Source organism: Mus musculus, chromosome 11, assembly GCF_000001635.26.
Source record: "Mus musculus strain C57BL/6J chromosome 11, GRCm38.p6 C57BL/6J".
Classification (NCBI taxonomy): Eukaryota; Metazoa; Chordata; class Mammalia; order Rodentia; family Muridae; genus Mus; species Mus musculus.
Window position 1 is genome coordinate 105,611,041 of NC_000077.6, and position 20,580 is coordinate 105,631,620.

Consider the following 20,580-nt stretch of genomic DNA (forward strand, 5'->3'; position numbering starts at 1 on the left):
GAAGGAAGTCAAGACAGGAATTCAAACAGGGCAGGAGCCTGGAGGCAGGAACTGGTGCAGAGGCCATGGCAGGGTGCTGCTTACTGGCTGGCTTTCCTTGGCTTACATAGCCTGCTTTCATATAGAACCCAGAACCTCCAGCCCACAGATGGCATACTCACAATAGGCTGGGCCCTCTCAGATCTATCACTAATTAAGAAGATGCACTACAGCTTGATTTTATGGAGACATTTTCTCAATTGAGGTTCCCTCTTTTCAGATGACTCTTGGGTCAAGTTGACATAAAACTAGCTGTCACACAATCTGTGTGACTGTTACTTCACACAAGATAAAGGACATATTTATCTTCTAGGAAAGTTTTGTCCATGCTTCATTTTATGTAGTCCCTTCTAACCAATAACCCCCCTTTTATTTTAACTTTGCCTAGTCTTTTACTTTATGTGCATGAATTATGATGGAAGTATTATTTAGTTTGGTTTTTGTATCAGTTTTGAGCCCAGTCATGAAAAAGTACTATCTAGTAATTCAAGTGGAGAATATTTAGTATAATAATAATTATAAAAGGGAATTGGAGAAATGAGAGATTGGTTCGAAAGATGGACACAGACTATAAAGATACAAGAAGAAACCATTACTCCTGTACTTAAAAAGTGCTCCCCCAACCCCTGGTTGACATCTAGACTCTGCTGGAAAGGACATCATAGCTGTCTGAATGGCAGAGAAATTGTATGGTGGTATCACACAGGTGGCACTTTCTCGAAAATGGGCTTCTAGGACATACCTCCCTCCTACCATGCTAAATTATACTGGTATTTTCCAAAAGTGTTCCAGTATAAAACCACCAGAGTGAAGGCCTGACTGTTTGGTGCTCTTGCTGCTGTGCAAGGCAAGAGTGGGAGACTGGAGAGGTTGCACATACTGGATTGAGTAGTTTGATGCTGGAGAAGTTGTCTGAGGAGCCAAATACCAGAGAAGAAGCCAAACCCACTGTCCTTCCCACGAAGTTTACCACTGCACCAGCTGGCAAAGAAAATTTATCCAAAGGGCTCAGGTCTATTTTCAGAACAAATAAAGATGAATGAATTTGGAGCTAAATGGCAGTAAGGCAAATATTAGTTTAAGTCTTGTTTTCTTCTCTTAGGCCTCCATAGGTTTCAGTTATATGGTCGCATTTTTATAAAAGAATGGTAGAAAATGAAGGGACATTCACCTGTCTAGTGACTGGATGTGAGGTCGCATCAGTCTGTTTTACTTATGTATTGGGACTTTATTCTAGCTATAGTTTATTTTAGCCTGTCTTTTTGGTTTCAAATATTTTGAAGTGGTTGGGACTTTTTTTTTTTTTTTAATCAGAAGGGCTTGGTATCTGCTCTGGCACGTTTTCAGAGCTCTCTTTAGGTGTTATAGCTGACCCACTTTGTAGGCTGGACAAAAATGGTTTTGATTTATCCTTCTTGAATTATTTCTTTAAAAAATTAGCATATATACTTATTTTGTTATTTCCTCTTCCTCTGAAAAGGCAGTACACAATATTTTTATTTTGCATTTTGACATTTTTAGCAGTGTGTTGAAGGAAGTTTATTATTTTGTAAGGATCTTTATTCTCTCTTCTTTATGTAGGTCTTGGTCAGTTCATGTTTTGTCTCTTATGCATGAAGGGATCATATATGTATTCTGCACTTAGTGTACAGTCCAGGCTCCAGTGTGTTGCAGTGGAAGACTATTTTGTAATAGCTGGGCCTGATGGCTCAGGCTGCTAAACCCAACCACTTGGGGGACTTGAGTTAGGAAGATTTTATATAAATAAATAAATATATATATATATATATATATATATACAAGCCTCTATTTAAAAACAATTCAGTTATTATTTTTTGACAATTTCATTCATTCTTATAATGCATTCTGGTTATTGTCCACCCTCCTTTATCACCCACCCCACCTCTTGACCTGTCACTTTCCTATGACCTTTATGTATGCATGTATGTATGTATGTCTTTATTTATTTATTAGATATTTTCTTCATTTACATTTCAAATGCTATTCCCAAAGTCCCCGTTAAAGGCTAGGCTCACAACCGAAAATATAAGTTAAGAAGATCCTAGAACAGCAATGGCTTGTGCTGTAAGATCGAGAATCGATAAATGGGACCTCATAAAATTGCAAAGCTTCTGCAAAGCAAAAGACAACGTCAATAAGACAAAAAGGCCACCAACAGATTGGGAAAGGATCTTTACCTATCCCAAATCGGATAGGGGACTAATATCCAATATATATAAAGAACTCAAGAAGGTGGACTCCAGAAAATCAAATAATCCCATTAAAAAATGGGGCTCAGAGCTGAACAAAGAATTCTCATCTGAGGAATACCGAATGGCTGAGAAGCACCTGAAAAAATGTTCAACATCCTTAATCATCAGGGAAATGCAAATCAAAACAACCCTGAGATTCCACTTCACTCCAGTCAGAATGTCTAAGATCAAAAATTCAGGTGACAGCAGATGCTGGTGAGGATGTGGAGAAAGGGGAACACTCCTCCATTGTTGGTGGGATTGCAAGCTTGTACAACCACTCTGGAAATCAGTCTGGCGGTTCCTCAGAAAATTGGACATATTACTACCGGAGGATCCCGCAATACCTCTCCTGGGCATATATCCAGAAGATGTCCCAACCGGTAAGAAGGACACATGCTCCACTATGTTCATAGCAGCCTTATTTATAATAGCCAGAAGCTGGAAAGAACCCAGATGCCCCTCAACAGAGGAATGGATACAAAAAATGTGGTACATTTACACAATGGAGTACTACTCAGCTATTAAAAAGAATGAATTTATGAAATTCCTAGGCAAATGGATGGACCTGGAGGGCATCATCCTGAGTGAGGTAACCCAATCACAAAGGAACTTGCACAATATGTACTCACTGATAAGTGGATATTAGCTCAGAAACTTAGGATACCCAAGATATAAGATACAATTTGCTAAACACATGAAATTCAAGAATGAAGACCAAAGTGTGGACACTTTGCCCCTTCTTAGAAATGGGAACAAAACACCCATGGAAGGAGTTATAGAGACAAAATTTGGAGCTGTGACGAAAGGATGGACCATCTAGTGATTGCCATATGCAGGGATCTATCCCATAATCAGCTTCCAAACGCTGACACCATTGCATACACTAGCAAGATTTTGCTGAAAGGACCCAGATATAGCTGTCTCTTGTGAGACTATGCCAGGGACTAGCAAACACAGAAGTGGATGATCACAGTCAGCTATTGGATGGGTCACACGGCCCCCAATGGAGGAGCTAGAGAAATTACCCACGGAACTAAAGGGAACTGCAACCCTATAGGTGGAACAACAATATGAACTAACCAGTACCCCGGAGCTCTTGTCTCTAGCTGCATATGTATCAAAAGATGGCCTAGTCGGCCATCACTGCAAAGAGAGCCCCATTGGACTTGCAAACTTTATATGCTCCAGTACAGGGGAACCCCAGGGCCAAAAAGGGGGAGTGGGTGGGTAGGGGATTGGGTTGGTGGGTATGGGGGACTTTTGGAATAGCATTGAAAATGTAAACGAGGAAAATACCTAAAAAAAGAGGAAAAAAAAAAAAAAAGAAGATCCTAAATCCAAGGTCTGTCTTGCTACATAATGAATTCTAAGCCTGTCCAGACAACTTAATAAGACTGTCTAAAAAATAATATAATATAATATAAAATGAAGTTGTGGATATAGCTCAGTGATAGAATGCATAAATATGGACCTGGGCACAGTTCCCACTGTTGTATTATGGAAAGGTTTTCTATATACTTGTAAATTTTTTCCTTTATTTATTTGTCTTTTCTTTCAGAAATTTACATTTTCAGAAATGATCACAGTTCCCTGAGTCTATCCAAACTTTACCATCATAACTTCTATTTTGAAAACATTTCCTTTATTTTTGTTTTTTAAAGTGTCAGTATTCAGCGCATATATATATATGCCTGAATGTGTGTGTGTGTACTGTGTGCATGCAGGTGCCAGTGGAAGCTAGGAGGGCTTCAGATCCCCTGGAACTGGAGCTATAGATCTTAAGGTGTTCTTGTGTTAGGTATCTCTTCGTTTAGTGGTATAAATGTACATACAAATACATGTTTTGTCTCTTATGCATGAAGGGATCATATATGTATTCTGCACTTAGTGTTCCCACCCAGTATGTCTCAGGTCTTTTCCTGGCTGTGTATGTAGCCCTGTTGTCACCGTTTTGTCAGCTTGAACTGAGCAGTGCTTGCAGTGAGTGTGATTGTGTGCTTCCTAGTGCATGTGTGTCCTTTTTCTAGAATAGCTTTCTAGAAGAATATCAGAGAGTATCTATATTTAAAATTTTGAGAGATATGACTAAGTTTACCTTTCCCGTGATAACTACTCTTTTTTTTTTTAAATTAGGTATTTATAACCACTCTTGTGCATACAGCTACCAGTGGTTCCACTTGTCTCTCATTCTTGCTTATGGTAGATGCTATGGATTTTGATTTTTGTCAGTCAAGTGAATTAAGCATAATTTAAATTGACTTTCCCTACTTTTAGGAAATTTGAATAACTAACCATGTGTGTGAGATCATCTGTATTTCCTTGTTCAGATGTTTTACTTATATTTTTATGATACTGATTTATAAGAGCTCTTTATATAACTCAAACAACATATTATTTTTGTTTCTTCTGATCAAAAATTTGCTTGCTATTTAATTTTAGTATGCCATGTTTTGTTTTATGGGTTTTACAATTTGTATGCATTAAATAATTTTCCTTCAGACTTCTGGAATTTGAATCTTTACTTTAGCAATGTCTTCCATTCTAGATTTTAAAATACTCTACTTCCCCTCAATGCCTACATAATATTGTTCTTTAATTTTAAAGCAAATTTCATGTTCTGTCAATCAAAGTACTTTTTTAGTGATCTTCATTTTATTCTGTCCTCCGCAGGCACTGCATGCTTGTAGAACAGACATATGTGTGGGCAAAACACCCATACACATAAAATAAAAATGAGTAAATCTAAAATAATTTTAAAATTTACTCCATGGAAACTAGAATACACAGTTCTACTTGTGTTTACTCTCCAAACACAACTTCCTCACTTGAAGTTTTATTTTTCATTAGATATATATAACACCTGTTTTAAATTCATACAGTTCATGCCACAGCATTTGTTATAGTAGCTTACATGTGGTATAAGTAGCCTGTAGCTATTAGTGACTGATCGTTTGAGCTGTCACTACCAAATGCTCACCTGGTCATATTTTTCACTCCTTTCCACTCCACCAAGAACATCTCTCATGGTTAAAACCATTTCTTCTTTGATCCTCTGCTTACAGGATTTTTATCTTAATTATTATATTACCTAATTTTAGTAATTGGGTTTTATATGTGTTAGCATCTCACTATTCCGTGATTTTACTGATAAACAATTTAACACTACCAATGTTAACACCTACTGTTAAGTGATACTTGGCGTGTTCTAGGGAATAAATGCCTTTATTGAACTAGTTGCTGGATCTTTTTCCTAGACTTTACATATTCAGTTAGAATTACACTTGGCCTCATGGAACAAAAAAATCTAAATACATTGGCTTAATTTTTTTCTCTTGGTAATAGGAAATCTGTCTATAGGCAGTTCATGGTTTATGGTTGTTCTCCAATGCCATTAAGGGCATAGGATCCTTTATATTTCTTTACCATTTTTCATAGTGGCTTTTCCCCTATGTTAGCAAGGTGGCAGTTGTGTCTCCAGACTTTTCATTAAAGTCAAAAAAATTTCATAAAAGTCAAAAAATTCCACAGACTTTTATTTATGTTTTGATCTCATTGATATTACCTAAGCTACATATTTGGTCATAGGCTTCAGGGGAGTTTGAGAAACTATTATCTTATGTACTTTATTTCCATATCCCAAACTAGTATTAATCTAATATGGAAGATAGTAGAATTTTGGCTAGATAACTAGCTACTAGCAGATGATAGGCAATCATATATTTTTGTTCTTTGAAACAGCCTTATACTTTGGGTATGTTTATTGCCAAGGAGAAACTGAGAGAAAGGCTAAGTGCTGTTCAGCCTCACAGCAAGTCATTGGTAGGGATGGAGGCATGAGTTCAGTCTACCCTGTCCAAAGCCCACCCTCTCTGCTCTGTATTGTTTGCATAGTTTTGTTCACTTTGGGTCTTATTTAAGTAAATATGTTGCATGAGTACTATTAGAAATATATTAATTCATTGTGATGATCTTTTAGACTAGTGTGTTGGTATTTAAGGTGTCTGTAATAACTACAGTCTTTTTTATTCATATAATAATTTTGCTTACTGAGAGTAATTGTTCTTGGAAGATAAGGAACAAATATCTGGAGAATCGGATTACTCTGTTTTCAGGATGTTGTAGCTGGCACCTGCTTTCTTGTTTTGATTTTCTTCAACACTTATGCTTTGCTTGAGCTGTAATGAGGTTTTCCTGTTACATGTTGAGAACAGTAATGGTGTCTGTGTAAGAAAGATTTATGAAATTACAATGCATCTATTACTAACAATTGCCTTGGTCTACAGCCCCAAATAGGCAAATCAAGAATTTTGAGGAAAATAAGTGAAGAAAAGCTTTTAAAAACTCTAATGGTGTGCAATTAGGGTTCCAGAATTAGGATACAAACTGCAAGGTGATTCTCAGTGAATATGTTTTAGATGTTTTGATTTTTTAAAAATTTATTTAATCTTTTTTTTCTTCACTCTAGATTTTATTTTCCTTCCTGTCTACCCTTTGACTGTTCCCCATCACATACCTCTTCCCACACCCCTGTCTCCACGAGGATGTACCTACCTCCTCATCTCCCACCCCATCAGACCTCTAAACTCCTTGGGGCTTTCATTCTCTTGAGGTGCATCATCTCTGAATGAACACAGATCTGGCCATCCTTTGCTGTATGTGTGTTGGGGGCCTCATATCAGTTGGTGTATGCTGTCTGTTTGGTGGTCCAGTGTCTGAGAGATCTTCGGGGTCCAGGTTAATTGAGAAAGCTGGTCCTCCTACAGGGTTGCCCTTCTCAGCTTCTTTCAGCCTTTCCCTAATTCAACAATAGGATCAGCTGCTTCTGTCCATTGGTTGGGTTCAAATATCTGCATCTGACTCTTTCTGCTGTTTGTTGGATCTTTTGGAGGGCAGTCATGATAGATCCCTTTTGGTGAGTGCTCTATAGCTTCAGTAATAGTGTCAGGCCTTGGAGCCTCCCCTTGAGCTGGATCCTACTTTGGGCCTGTTGCTGGACCTCCTTTTCCTCAGACTCTTCTCTATTTCCATCCCTGTAATTCTTTCAGACAGGAGCAATTATGGGTTAGAGTTTTTGACTGTGGGATGGCTACCCCATCCCTCACTTGATATCCTGTCTTCCTACTGGAGGTGGGCTCTATAAGTTCTCTCTCCCCAATGTAGGGCATTTCATCTAAGGTCCTTCCCTTTGAGTCCTGAGAGTCTCTCACCTCCCAGGTCTCTGGTGCATTCTGGAGGGTCACCCCAACCTCCTACCTCCTGAGGTTACCTGTTTCCATTCTTTCTGCTGGCCCTCAGGGCTTCCGTCCTTTCCCCCCACCCAATGCCAGATCAGGTTCCCTTCTTCCCCTCCCTGTCCCCTTTCCCACTCAGGTCCCTCCCTCCCTTCCGTCTTGTGGTTGCTTTCTTCTCCTCCTGGGTGGAATTGAGGTATCCTCACTTGGACTGTATCTTGGATATGCTGTACTTTTTTTTTCTTTTTTCTTTTTTTTTCTAATATCCACTAATTAGTGAGTACATACCATGCATGTTCTTTTGGGTCTGAGTTACCTCACTCAGGGTGATATTTTCTAGTTCCATCCATTTGCCTGCAAAATTCAGAATGTCCTAGTTTTTAATAGCTGACTAGTATTCCATTGTGTAAAATGAACCACATTTTCTGTATCCATTCTTTTGTTGTGGGGCATCTGGGTTCTTCCAGCTTATGACTATCACAAACAAGGCTGCTTTGAACATAGTGGAACACGTGCCCCTGTGGCCTGGTGGGGTATCTTTTGGGTATATTACCAAGAGTGGTATTGTTGGGTCTTCAGGTAGATCTATTTCCAATTTTCTGAGGAACTTCCAGATTGATTTCCAGAGTAATTCTATCAGTTTGCAATCCTACCAGCAATGGAGGAATGTTCCTCTTTCTCCACATCCTCACCAACATGTGCTGCCACCTGAGGTTTTGATTTTAGCCATTCTGATTGGTGTGAGGTGGATTCTCAGAGTCATTTTGATTTGTATTTTTCTGATCACTAAGGAAACATTTCTTTAGGTGCTACATCTGATAAAGGGCTAATATACAAAATCTATAAAGAACTCAAGAAACTAACCACCAAAAAACTAAACAACCCAGTCAAAAAATGGGGCATAGAACTAAACAGAGAATTCACAACAGAGATATTTTGATTTTTAAATCCAGTACTCAGAAACAGCTTTGAAACTTCTTTCAGAAGACAAAGACAGCACTGGCTCCAGTTATTTGGCATGCCCAGGAACTGACCGTTAGAGATAGAAGGAAGCAAGACTAGTTAGTCTGCTCTCCTTCAGGATGGAAAATTTTTAGCTGCTAAGATTTTTGTGTAAAGGTAACTTTGTATTTACTTTGAGGGATTGTTAGCAGAAATTATTCTTTTATGGTAAAGCATGCACTTAACATATACTTGTTCACTTAAATCTCTAATCTTTTAAAATAAACTGATGATGCACAGCACTGTCTGCTGTGAATGGTACTTGGGTTCATCTCTCCTGAACTCTCACTACCATACTAGATGTGCATTTTAGGCAAGAAGTATTTATTAACCTTTAAAAATGATCCCCTGTAGTGCCTGTTCAAGGATTATACTTAGTTTGATCTTAATAAGCACCAAATAAATAAAAGTCTAGAAAAGCTTTTTACATAGCTAATACTAGAAAAAAGACCTAAAGCAGTGGGCCATTTATTATGTCATATAGCTTAGAATTGAGAAGCATTGCAAGCCCTAAGAATATAATTTTTGTTTTTTTTTTTTTGCCATAGTATGTGCTAAAATAAGTTTTTCAGTGCTTATGTATGTTTTGGTCATTTTTAAATGTTATCTGATACATCTTAGTGCTTATTATACTTATTCCTCTAAAATAATAGTTTAACCTCATAGACATAGTACATCTGTTTTTTTATGGCTGGGAGAAACCAAGGAAAGTAAGTGACATAGGGACATTAGTTGCAGTTCTGTAAAGACACCTCTTTCCATGTGGCCTTTCATTGAACTGGTGACAAAAGATGTATGTAGTCTAGCATTAAAATATTTTATTAGATGGTAAGGGAATGAAAGAATCTATAAATATAAGCTCTCAGAAATTATTTTTCATGTTTTTAGTGCATGTGTGTCATATAATGGGACATTGTAGATTGATAGGGAAATTCCCTGAGGAGACAGTCAACTTGATTGTCAAGTATTTGTTAAGGGAACTCTTTCATCCTCCATTCTGATATTTTATCTCCTTTGTGGTGTTTCATGAGAATTTTACTGACTTATTAATTATAATCTGTGCTGATTTCAATGATGAATAAATACTTCGGTTAATAAAAACATTTTCAAACTAGAGATGGTGAACAAGTGTGTATCACATTGAATTTTATTTGTTTTACCTTTTCAATCCTATATGTACCTCCTGTGGGAATTATGTAAAATTTTCTGTGTATTCCCTCGTGTGTCCATGTTATATATGTCCACAAGTGCATAGATTAAAATATTGTAGTAGTAAGATCATGCTGTGCATATTACTCTGGCTTATTCCTTTTCTCCCTTAGGGATAAACATTGGGGAGATTTAGAACAAATAGACATACTGTTTCTTTTAAAACCATGCATTATATTCTCTGGTTTATAGTATCTCGGTGCAAAGATTTAAATGTTTCCCTGTTAATAGAGTCTCCCTCCAACTTACTCCTCCTTTTTAATTCCTTCCTTTTTTTTTTTTTTTTTTTTTGGAAAAAATACTTTTTAGTTTTTGAGAGTATAATCGCATAATTCCCCCCTTCCCGTTTCTCCTTCCATCTTCTCTCATATTCTCCTCCTGTTCACTCTCAGATTCATAAAAATCAACCTTCTTTGCAAGGTTTTGATGTGGACATTTATATATACAGACAAAAATATAATTGATAAATTTAATAAAGGTACATTTTTAGTGTTTAATGTGTGTTAGAGCTTATCCACATAACTGAATTAAGGAACTTTTCTGCCATCTTAGAGCTTGTATTTAGTGGGGAGTTGACACTGAATGTGTGTGTGTGTTTATGGTGTATGCTTACATATGTGCATGGTGAGGGTATACATACTTATCTGCATACCCTCTCAGAGGCCAGAGGAAGATGTTTAGTATACTGCCTTATCATTATTCCATATTGTTAAAGTCTTTAAAACAGGGTCTCATGGAACCTAGGGCTAGGCTGGCAGTCTTGTCTCCAGTCCCTCCAGTGTTGGGGTTACCACCCACTCAGGGGTTTTCACAGGGAGAGTCGGAGCTGACTTAGGTCCTTGTACTGTGCTCTAACCCACTGAGTGATCTCTCTAGTCACTAAAAGGATGTTTTAAAAATAAAGCATGGGACATATGGATGAAGACTTTATATATGAATCTTATCACACAGTCTTCCCCTCCTGGAGTTAAGAAAGCTCATTCTTTGTACCTCTGTTTTAATCATTGGCTGAGAGCCTTCCACAGGACAGCGAGACATGAAACTTTCTGGGCAAGGTGATTCCATTGAGCAAAGGGCAATTCTCAGAAGTGAGGAGCAGCTATAAGTCATTGACAGCACAGTTATTTAAATCTTAAATAGTTTTAGTTAATACATGAGTAGCCGCTGCTTAAAATACATGGTTAACAGTTCTGTTTGTTTGTCTTGGGGTTGAGGGGATATTTGAGACAGGGTCTCACTATGTAGCCCTGGTTGGCCTAGACTCCTTGAGTGCTTTAATGGGATTAAAGCCATGCTCAGTTCTCTGGATAGTGGTTTTTTTTTGGGGGGGGGGGACTGTGATTGCTTTTATATCCTATCTATTTCTGCATGCCTTCATCAGTCTATATCATTTTTTGATTCATTTTAAAGTAAAATGTGCCGGCTGTGGTGGCACACGCCTTTAATCCCAGCGCTTGGAGGCAGAGGCAGGCAGATTTCTGAGTTCGAGGCCAGCCTGGTCTACAAAGTGAGTTCCAGAACAGCTAGAGCTATACAGAGAAACCCTGTCTCGAAAAACCAAAAATAAATAAATAAATAAATAAAATATACTCATTAGTGTGCTCTTGCTAAATATTTAAGCATGAAATCATTAGAGCTCAAATTTGTTCTTTTGAGTTAACATTTACATATAATATGTAAGTCTGCTATAAACATTGCTGAGTTGTGACACGTGCATTCATTCACCTTTGCGCCCCAGGTCCTATCAGATGAAGACTATTACCAATTGCAGAATTATTATAGTATTACTATTTCCAGACAAAACAAATTTTTAGGTTGTTGTCAGCACTTTCAGTTTGCCTGTGCTTTATTTGTTGTAGTGCTGGGAGTGACCCTGGGGCCTTATATGTACTGCGAAGCTCTGTACCACTCATCTGCTCCCAGCCTTTTACGTGTATTTTAAAGTTATCAATCTTTTGATATTGAAGCTATTTTCCAGTTCATATGTGGCAACATGTTAACCTGTTCTGTCACTCTTCTTGTATACCTGACTTTTAAGTATTATTTTCCTATTTGAAGAACTCCCTTTTTTTGCATTTCTGCTAGTCAAATATTGTTTGCTTTTCTTTCTAAATTTTTTTTTCAGAGAAATTTAAATTCTAGATAGTTTTTTTTTTAACATTTATTTTTAATTGGTTGAATATATGGACATGCTTGTGAATGGTTTTTGTGCGAAAGGTCAGAGGGCAACTTGAGGTAGTGGGTTCTGTTTTTTGCCATATAAGTTCCAGGAATGGGAGTTGGGTCATCAGTCTTGGTGACAAGTGCCTATAGAGGCTGAGCCATCTCCCTGCCTGAGAATAGAGTTCTTGATTGACACCTACTTTTAGTTAGAATCTTCGTTAGTTTTAAAACAACCTTTTTACTCAATCTTCATTAAACAATTCAGAGTTCAGTCAGACTCTTGGAAGATGTTTTCCATTGTTCCCTGTCCTTCCTTCTGTTGAAAGGCATCTCTTAGTTTAGTGATTGTTGCTATTTTTAAACTTACAGCATTTTGTTTAGCTGTTACAGAGATTTCTTTCTGTTGTAGATGTTGTTGGTACTTTGGCTGTGATTCCCTTGTTTTTATTGTTCTGTTTTTATTGTTTTGTTTTAACAGAGATTCATGTATCTTATTAGTTAGAAAATTCTTCCTTATCACCGCAAATATAACTTTTTCCGAAGTTTTGATGCTTCCTGAATTTTTAGTTGTGTGTATGCTACACCTTTTTGGTGGGTTGCATATGATGCTAATAATAATCTTTTCTATATTTTCCAACCTTTGTGTTATGGTTTGGAAAATTTCTGTTGACAAAAGTTTTTTATATTTGTGCAGTTTTCTTCACAGGACACACAAAAACATACAACACTATAGAGAAATTTTGTAGAAAAGGAGAGCAAAGCTATAGGCACAGTAAGTTAGATGACAAGGGACTATAGAGACAGGCTTTGTTTATTTTTAGATATACAAAAGAATCATATGACTGCTTAGTACAAAGACTAAAGGCAAGGAGCAAAAAGAAGATGCCTTTTTGTTTGTTTGCTTGTTTTGTTTTTTTGAGACAGGGTTTCTCTCTGTAGCCCTGGAACTCACTCTGTAGAACAGGCTGGCTTCGAACTCAGAAATCTGCCTCTCAAGTGCTGGGATTAAAGGCGTGCGCCACCACGCCTGGCAGAAGATACTTTTTTAATTGGTATTGTTGCAACAAGTACTAGGGGATGTGGTGAAAAATACAATCAGGTTTTCCTTTGACCCAGAGCCGTACAGAGAAGAGAGGCTCTGGTTCTTGAACATAAGCACTCTTCAGATGTGGAATAATTCCGGCTTGTTAATGGGAAGTCTGCAGTTTTGTGTGTGTGTGTGTGTTGGGCAGGCAAGGAGGGTGGAAGGAGAAATGGAGGGGGAAGAGGAGACAGGAAAGTTATTCCAGAATTGGAGACTTGAATGAAATAAAGGAAATATTTATCACTACTAATTATTTCTGTGAATCTTCAGTGCTAATGCTACTAGAAAATTTAAGGAGTTTATTTGTGGTTGCCATATGATACCAGGGAAATCAGGGTCTCTTATTAAGATTCTTAGTCTCATTAATTTAAAAAAGGATCTATTCAAATGGAAGCTTGAGGATAGTTTTATTAGAGTTTAAAAGAAAACCCCCAGGGCAAGCAATCTGTAAATCTTGGCAGCTTCATGATGGAGGAAAATAGAGAAGACAAGGGGAAAAAGCCATCTTGTTTGAGTCAAGGTAGTATGGAGGTCAGCCACATGGTGAGGAGGGTGTTAGCAGGAATTTTGTCTACACCACTTGAGCTCCAGCTATGTAAGTAGCCTCTGGCCACTTCCCCAATTGGACATAGGGTAGCAGGGGGAGATTTAGGGGTGCCCAGTCACTGAGTTTGCCAAGGCATTTTAAGACTAACTGGTGTGTGTGTTTTCTGTTCCTGGATCTGAGATAGCTTCTGGGCAGGTGCATATGCGACCAGGTGGGATCACAAAGCAGTATAGACAAAACTACATGCAACATAGGGGACCTTTAAAGAGTGAAGCCCAGAATCCCAGGAAAAGTATACTTAGGTTTTGGGTGGCATTGGAAAGAGAGAGAAAAAAGAAAAAACAAAAAGTATAGCTGTAACCACACAGTTAATTGTTGGTATACTTTTAAAATTAAACTTACAAGTATGTTGAATGGGAAAATGTCTTGTTAAACTTACTTTACCTGTGTTCTTTCTTTTGTAGTTTTATATTAAAGGAGCACAACCATGTTTCGGAATAGTCTCAAGATGCTTCTTACTGGTGGGAAGTCAAGTCGGAAAAACAGGTCAAGTGGTAAGTGACTCCCCTCTGCTTACTGTGGGTGGCAGTTTAGAAGTACGGCCATCTTAAGGATCCAAACTGATGCTATCATACTTCAGTTTTTATTAAGCAGTTTATTAAATTTGGAGAAAAAGAATGTTTTCTTTTTATAGACTGCCATATTCTTTATTAGGAGGTAGGAACCCTTGAATACTTGTCAGCAGCTGTCTGTTAAAGGGAAACTGTGAGGAAGAAGTACTTATTTCTGTTTTATGGGAGAATGTTTCTAGACATCTGTTTATTAAAAACTCTAGACCTATGTTTATTTTTAAATTTTACATAGGAATTTATTATAGTTATAGATAGTCTTAGTGAAAGAAACCATTAAAAATAGGAACTGTCCCCTAGATTTATACAGAAAGACATAATTAAAGGCGCCACGGTACACCCATGTAATCCCAGTGTTCTGGCAGCTGAGGCAGCAGGATCTTAAGATTAAGGCTTGCTGGTCTCGACTACCGAGTGAGTTCTAGCTCAGCACTGGCTTCAGGCTAAGAGCCAGTCACAAAGAATTAAGTATTTTTATAAGTGCTAAAGTTGATGACAGTTTTGTTGTTGTTGTAGATGTATGTGTATTTATTTTTATTTTTAAAGAATGGGAGAATAAGTCAGGTTTTCAGGTAAAAGAAACAAACTTTTGGAAGGCAGTATTGAACAAAAATGTACTAGATTTGTTGTTCATAAAGAATGATCAACTTTTGTGTTTTGAATGTTTTCAACATGATTATCTTGAGCTTATTATACGTTTACAATGGTAGAATACTCATTATCACTGTTTCAGATGTGGTGATTCACATGGTGACTCTTGAACTTCACATGGTTACAGTTACTCATTTCCAAGTACTTGTTGGTTTTCTGGTTATTGTTATTTTGAGTGACACTTCTAGACCAACTAAAGGAAAACCTCAGTGACTGTGGCCACAGGGTTTTTGGTTTTTTTCCAGCTCTTTGATAGACACTGACTGGATACTTTTCTTTCAGTTAAATTAACATAATGAGGAGCAAGCACATGGCCCATGGGGTCTTTGTCCCACAAGCTGCCTTCCCCTTTGGTGGATTCCTAGGTTACCTTCAACTTCTTTCTTATTTGTGTACCTACTGGAGTTTCCTGGAACTTCTCAGGGTTATTTGCTAGAACAACTCATAGATAAGATAATTATCTAGATGTTCTCATAATCATGAGTGTTACCTGACTACTTGTAGCATTTGAGTTAATGAATAAACTGTTTTCTCTGACTTGCTCTTGACCCCACCTGTTTTTGAGAAGATTAAAATCTCAGCTCCTTGCATGTGCTAGCCAAGCACTTTACCACTGAGCTGTGTTTCCAGCTCAATTTTTAAAAGAACTATTAGAAATTTAGTTTGGCAGGACCTGACCTGTTCTAACTTCTCTACGCTTATGCTCTTTAAGTCTTATTCAGAAAGTTTTACTCACAAGTCAGTCTTTATAATACCTTATGTTTTCTTCATAATCATGACATTGACCTTGTCTGGAATAGACCTGCCTTTTATATTTGAACTACTTAAAAAATCCTCCTCAACCATCAAAGTTGTGCTTATATTTCACTCTGGCTTACAGTGATCATTCTTTGGTCGTCTCTACTAGGGTGTTTATTACCTGTCTTCCCAGTGTGAAGTTAAATGAAATACTTTCTATTGCTTATGAGCTTGCAGAAATGCTTCCCTACTATAGTTTAATTGACCAAGAATCAGAAATGCACACTTGTTTCCTGTTATTCCTGCAATAGTTCATACTGTCTCTATTTTATTTACTAATCTATAATGGAATTGCATTGGAAAAGAATGTAAAGAGATCATGTGGCCAGAATTGTGTTTAGTGAAGCATGTGTTGGGTAACGGTTATCTTACATTCACAAATGTCCTGTGTGTCACAAAGCAGGACAACTTTGACATGTATTACCTCAGTTCAACTTTGCAGAAACTTCCACTCCATCTTATGGGTGAGAGATGAAAACTTTAGCTAACATAGAGCTAGCTCACCTGGGGGTATGTGCAGCTCAGTGAGAGTGCATGTGCTTAGCACACAGGTGAAATACAGTCTTAAAATAAGAAACCAATGTTGTGTTGATTAGAAGCTCATGGTGTTCTGTGTTTAAGATGTTATTAATTGCCTTTGACTTCATTTCCTATAACTCTTTGCCTCCCTTCACTCTGTTTCAGCCACATGCCTTCTACTTTGTCTTTTCTGCTTGCTGTTCCTTACGTTAGGCCCCTTCCTTCATTAAGGCCATAACTCATATGTCATCTTCTCATTGAGGTCTTTGCTGTCCATTAGAGCTAAGCCTGTCCCCTTAAACATTCCTCTGTAGCACTGGCCCTTTCTCTCTGTCTCGGTAGCATCTATTACTCTTTATCTTAAATATGTCTTCTTTTTCTGCTCTGTCTTTACTTTAGGAACGTACGTCTTATGACACATTATTTTTTCTCTCTCTTCTCAACAGGGTCTCACTATGTAGTCTTTAGTGGCTTGGAACTTGCCAGGCTATAGTCCAGGCTAGCTTTGAAATCCCTCCAAGTGCTGGTATTAAAAGGCATGCTTGACCAGTTTATTCTGTTTTCAACTGTTGTGTCCTGTTTATCACATAACCAGCATTACTAACATTTGTTTTATGAGTAAATATCATTTTAAAGAAAACAACTTTAAAAATTTTTTTGTTTATTTGTTTGTTTTTTGTTTTTTCGAGACAGGGTTTCTCTGTGTAGTCCTGGCTGTCCTGGAACTCACTTTGTAGACCAGGCTAGCCTCGAACTCAGAAATCCGCCTGCCTCTGCCTCCCAAGTGCTGGGATTAAAGGCATGCGCCACCACCACCCGACAACTTTTAAATTTTTTATTGATTCTTTTATTTATTTACATTTCAAATGTTAACCCCTTTCCCCCTTCCCAGTCTAAAACAAACAAACAAACAAACAAACAAACAAGCAACTGTCTTATCATTGTATATAAACTGTGATTGGTCACAGTAGCACACAACTGTAATCACAGCTATTCAGAAGGCTGAGGCAGGGGAAACTTTTAGCCCAGTATTTAGAGGCTAGCCTGGGCAGCTCATTAAGACCTGTCTAGGAAGAGAGAAAAGGGATCACAACGAGCGATCTCACTGTTATTTAAGAGACGATCAAAAGGCTAAACAAGTGATCTCAGGACAGAAGCAGCAGAGGCTATGTGGCGAGGTGTGTGGAGCAAGTGTGGTTTCTGCGTTGTGTGGGAAGTGAGAAGAATGAGAGGAAATCATGTGTGCTGGGGTTTCTGGCTGGAGACTGGCTAGTTTCTGTGAGGTTTCAGGCCCATGTAATATGCACAGTGGCCATCTATTCAGTGGTTAGCTGTCTAGAAACATGTACTAAGTTTTCTTTCCAGTGTAATTACCTTTATTTCCTGGGCTCATTTTAAATTTATCCTTATTATAGCAAAATAATTACTTTTCCTTAGGACTCTAAAACTGATACTCTAAGTTTTTAGTGGTACACTATAATATTTTAGCCTAAAGATTTTTTTTTCACTATCTGCTATTATGGTTTGTTACTTATAGAGTTTGTAGTTTCCATCTTGGCTGATGGAGAAGGAAGACAGAGGAGACTGTAGAGTTTACACTATCAACACAAGCCATTTTTGAGACCCGATTCAAAAACAGTTTAAAGGAAATGAATTTCCATCTGTAGTACTTTCTCCACAGCTCAGTTTTTATAAGACTCTTGAGATTAACACAGTCATTTCTTAGTGCTGATTGAAGTTCTTCAATAATGCTTTCATGAATGATCAATACAAGCTTATTTTATTTATTTTTAAGGATCGAATGAATTATCTTGTAGCCAGTTTGGTCAAAAACTTGTACCATCCCCTCTGCCTCAGTCTCTCAAGAGTTGCTGTTACATGAAGATGTGTATCACCACACTCAGCTTTTTTTTTTATGTTTCAGGGTCAAGTATTATTAGAGTAATACATATTCCTGTTAAAATCCAATTTACTAAGTGTGACTTTAAGCAAGGTACTTTAAAACCAAAACTGTTTTGTCAGTTGCCAGTGGTGGTACTGTTTACTGTGTTGTCATTACTGTGTCAGCTTGCCACCTAGTAGGTGTAGTTCAGAAAGGCAGTGAGTGACTGCTAGCAATTTCAGAGGACTGTTCTGTGTTGATCCTCAGCCAGAGGCAGGCAGCTATCCCTGCTTCCCCTCACTAGGGTGGCACTGCATTTGACTTGACACCAAAGCAAAGAAAGCAGTCTGATGAAGAGGTCTGTGTGCTTCATTCCCCTGTCATTCTAAAACCAGAAGGCTTTGTCTGGCCCTAGACATTTTTTTTTTTTTCTATTCTGGTTTGGCCCATATCTCAAAGTGGGACAGCAGGTTTTCCTAAAACTAGCAAGGGTTCCTCAATAAAAAGCAAATTTTTGAAAAAGATTAAGTTAAGGCATTTAAACTGGTCTAATTGGGCATTATTGCTACATATCAATTACTTTAAAAATGCAAGTGTAAGCCAAGTGTGATGCCATATGCCTTTAACCCCAGCATTCTGAGGCAGAGGCAGGTGGCTTTCTGTGACTCTGAGGCCAGTTTGGTCCACATAGTGAATTCCAGGACAGCTAGAGCTACATAGTGGACCCTGTCTCCAAAACCAAATACAAACAAACATCCAAGTATATATATCAGATATACTATTTATAATTCTATATTAATTAATTTTAGAGTATACAATGAATAAAAATACTGAAGGAATGGATTCTGGTTTCTCATTTAAGAAGGGATTTAAGTAATAAGTTAACACATCTGATTTTGTTTCTAATGGTCTATTTTTTTTTTCTTGGTTTTTCGAGACAGGGTTTCTCTGTGTAGCCCTGGCTGTCCTGGAACTTACTTTGTAGACCAGACTGGCCTTGAATTCAGAAATCTGCCTGCCTCTGCCTCCCAAGTGCTGGGATTAAAGGCGTGCGCCACCACCACCTGGCTCTAATGGTCTATTTTTATACCACATTTTAAATCAGTGTTTTTTATTAAGAAAAAAATAGTAGCTTTAATACTATAAAGTTTTCATTTGAATATATCAAGTTTTTCAAAAAAATATATAAATATTTTAAGTAAAAAAAGAAAAAGTCTCTTCAGTGTGAATTGGTCCTGAGTTTGTCATTATCTCGCCTCCATTTCCTGAGTACTGGGATTATAGATGTTATGCCACCGTGCCTGGCTCATTTAAAAACAAAACAAAAAGAAACTTTGATTATAGGTTTGTGCTTCTACAAATTTGTGGTACTGTCCCATGGTCTCCTTATGCATAATCAAATACATACTCATGCATATTCATTCTCCCTTCCTTTCCTCTCCTTTTTTAAAGACAGAGTTCATACTTTCAATCTTCCTGTCACCATCTCCCAAGTGCTGTGAGTATAGGTGTGCAGTTCTATGACTGTTAATATTTTATTTATAGGAATTTTGGTTAAAAGTCTATATATGCATTCCATTTATGAACACGTAACAACAGAATGTTGATGATAACACCAAGAAGTGGGTGAGATACAGAAAGGGATAGAATCTGTCTTTTTTTTTTGTTTTGTTTTTGGAAACAGTATTTCATGGTGTGTACCTGTCTGGCAAGTTTCATGCATATCAAACATAGACTCCTTTTCTTCCTGGATTCCTAGAGTATATTTCTATAAATAGAGGAGTTTTTAGTTTCATGGTTTCTTATATTTTTGGTTGTGAGCTTAGCCTTTAACGGCTGAGCCATCTCTCCAACCCAGCAAGTCATGGTTTCTTTAAAGAAAAACAGAAACAACAACAAAAAAAATTCAGTCTTAAAAATAGGTCCCACAGTTACCCTCACCTTGCTTCTATAGTTTTCTTCTCTTTTGGATTTGACTTCCTAAATACAATAGGATAACATTTTCCCTCAGATTTAGAGTTCTTTGACATGGAGTCATGTTTTTCTTTGGTCTATCTTGCCATAAAAAATTCTGGCTCTTTGTGCATGCATCCATGGAGGCCAGATCCTTTATCTCTTATTTGCCTTATACACTTGAGTCTCTGTTCTCATTGGACCTGAAGCTCACTGTTCTTGCTATTCAGCAAGCGATGGGGATCTGGTCTCAGTGAATAAAATGGAAAGCACTCACTCTCACACCTCTGCATGCACTCTCTTCTCATATGTGCCCCCAAACACATGTCTCTCTCTCTCTCTCTCTCTCACACACACACACACACACTCACACACTCACACACAGAGACACAATGTGTGTTCAGAGAGAGAGAGAACATGCAGATTCTATATGTTCATGGAGTCCCCATAGGAAAGTGCAGATATTAAGAAGTAGTTAAAGCTAGCACATGTATATATAAGGTTGGAAGAAGTGTAAATTGTGTGATAACACTTAAGAGGCTTGGACTGGACAGCTAATCTAGTTAATCATGGAGAAGGCAGGAAGATAGAGCTTAGCTAAACAGAGTTATACAGGCC

General features: G+C 37.7%; 1 protein-coding gene across 10 annotated transcripts in view; it reads left to right on the forward strand.

The window, feature by feature from the left end:
- The window catches only part of Tanc2 (tetratricopeptide repeat, ankyrin repeat and coiled-coil containing 2), a 339,845-nt gene that overhangs the window by 21,581 nt on the left and 297,684 nt on the right, over positions 1-20,580 (forward strand). For all 10 annotated transcript variants that reach the window (XM_006534483.4, XM_006534482.4, XM_006534472.4 and 7 more), the window contains exon 2: positions 13,995-14,084. In XM_006534483.4, the coding sequence (XP_006534546.1) occupies positions 14,018-14,084 (67 nt within the window). In that variant the 5' untranslated portion in view covers positions 13,995-14,017. The remainder of the gene's footprint in view (positions 1-13,994; positions 14,085-20,580) is intronic.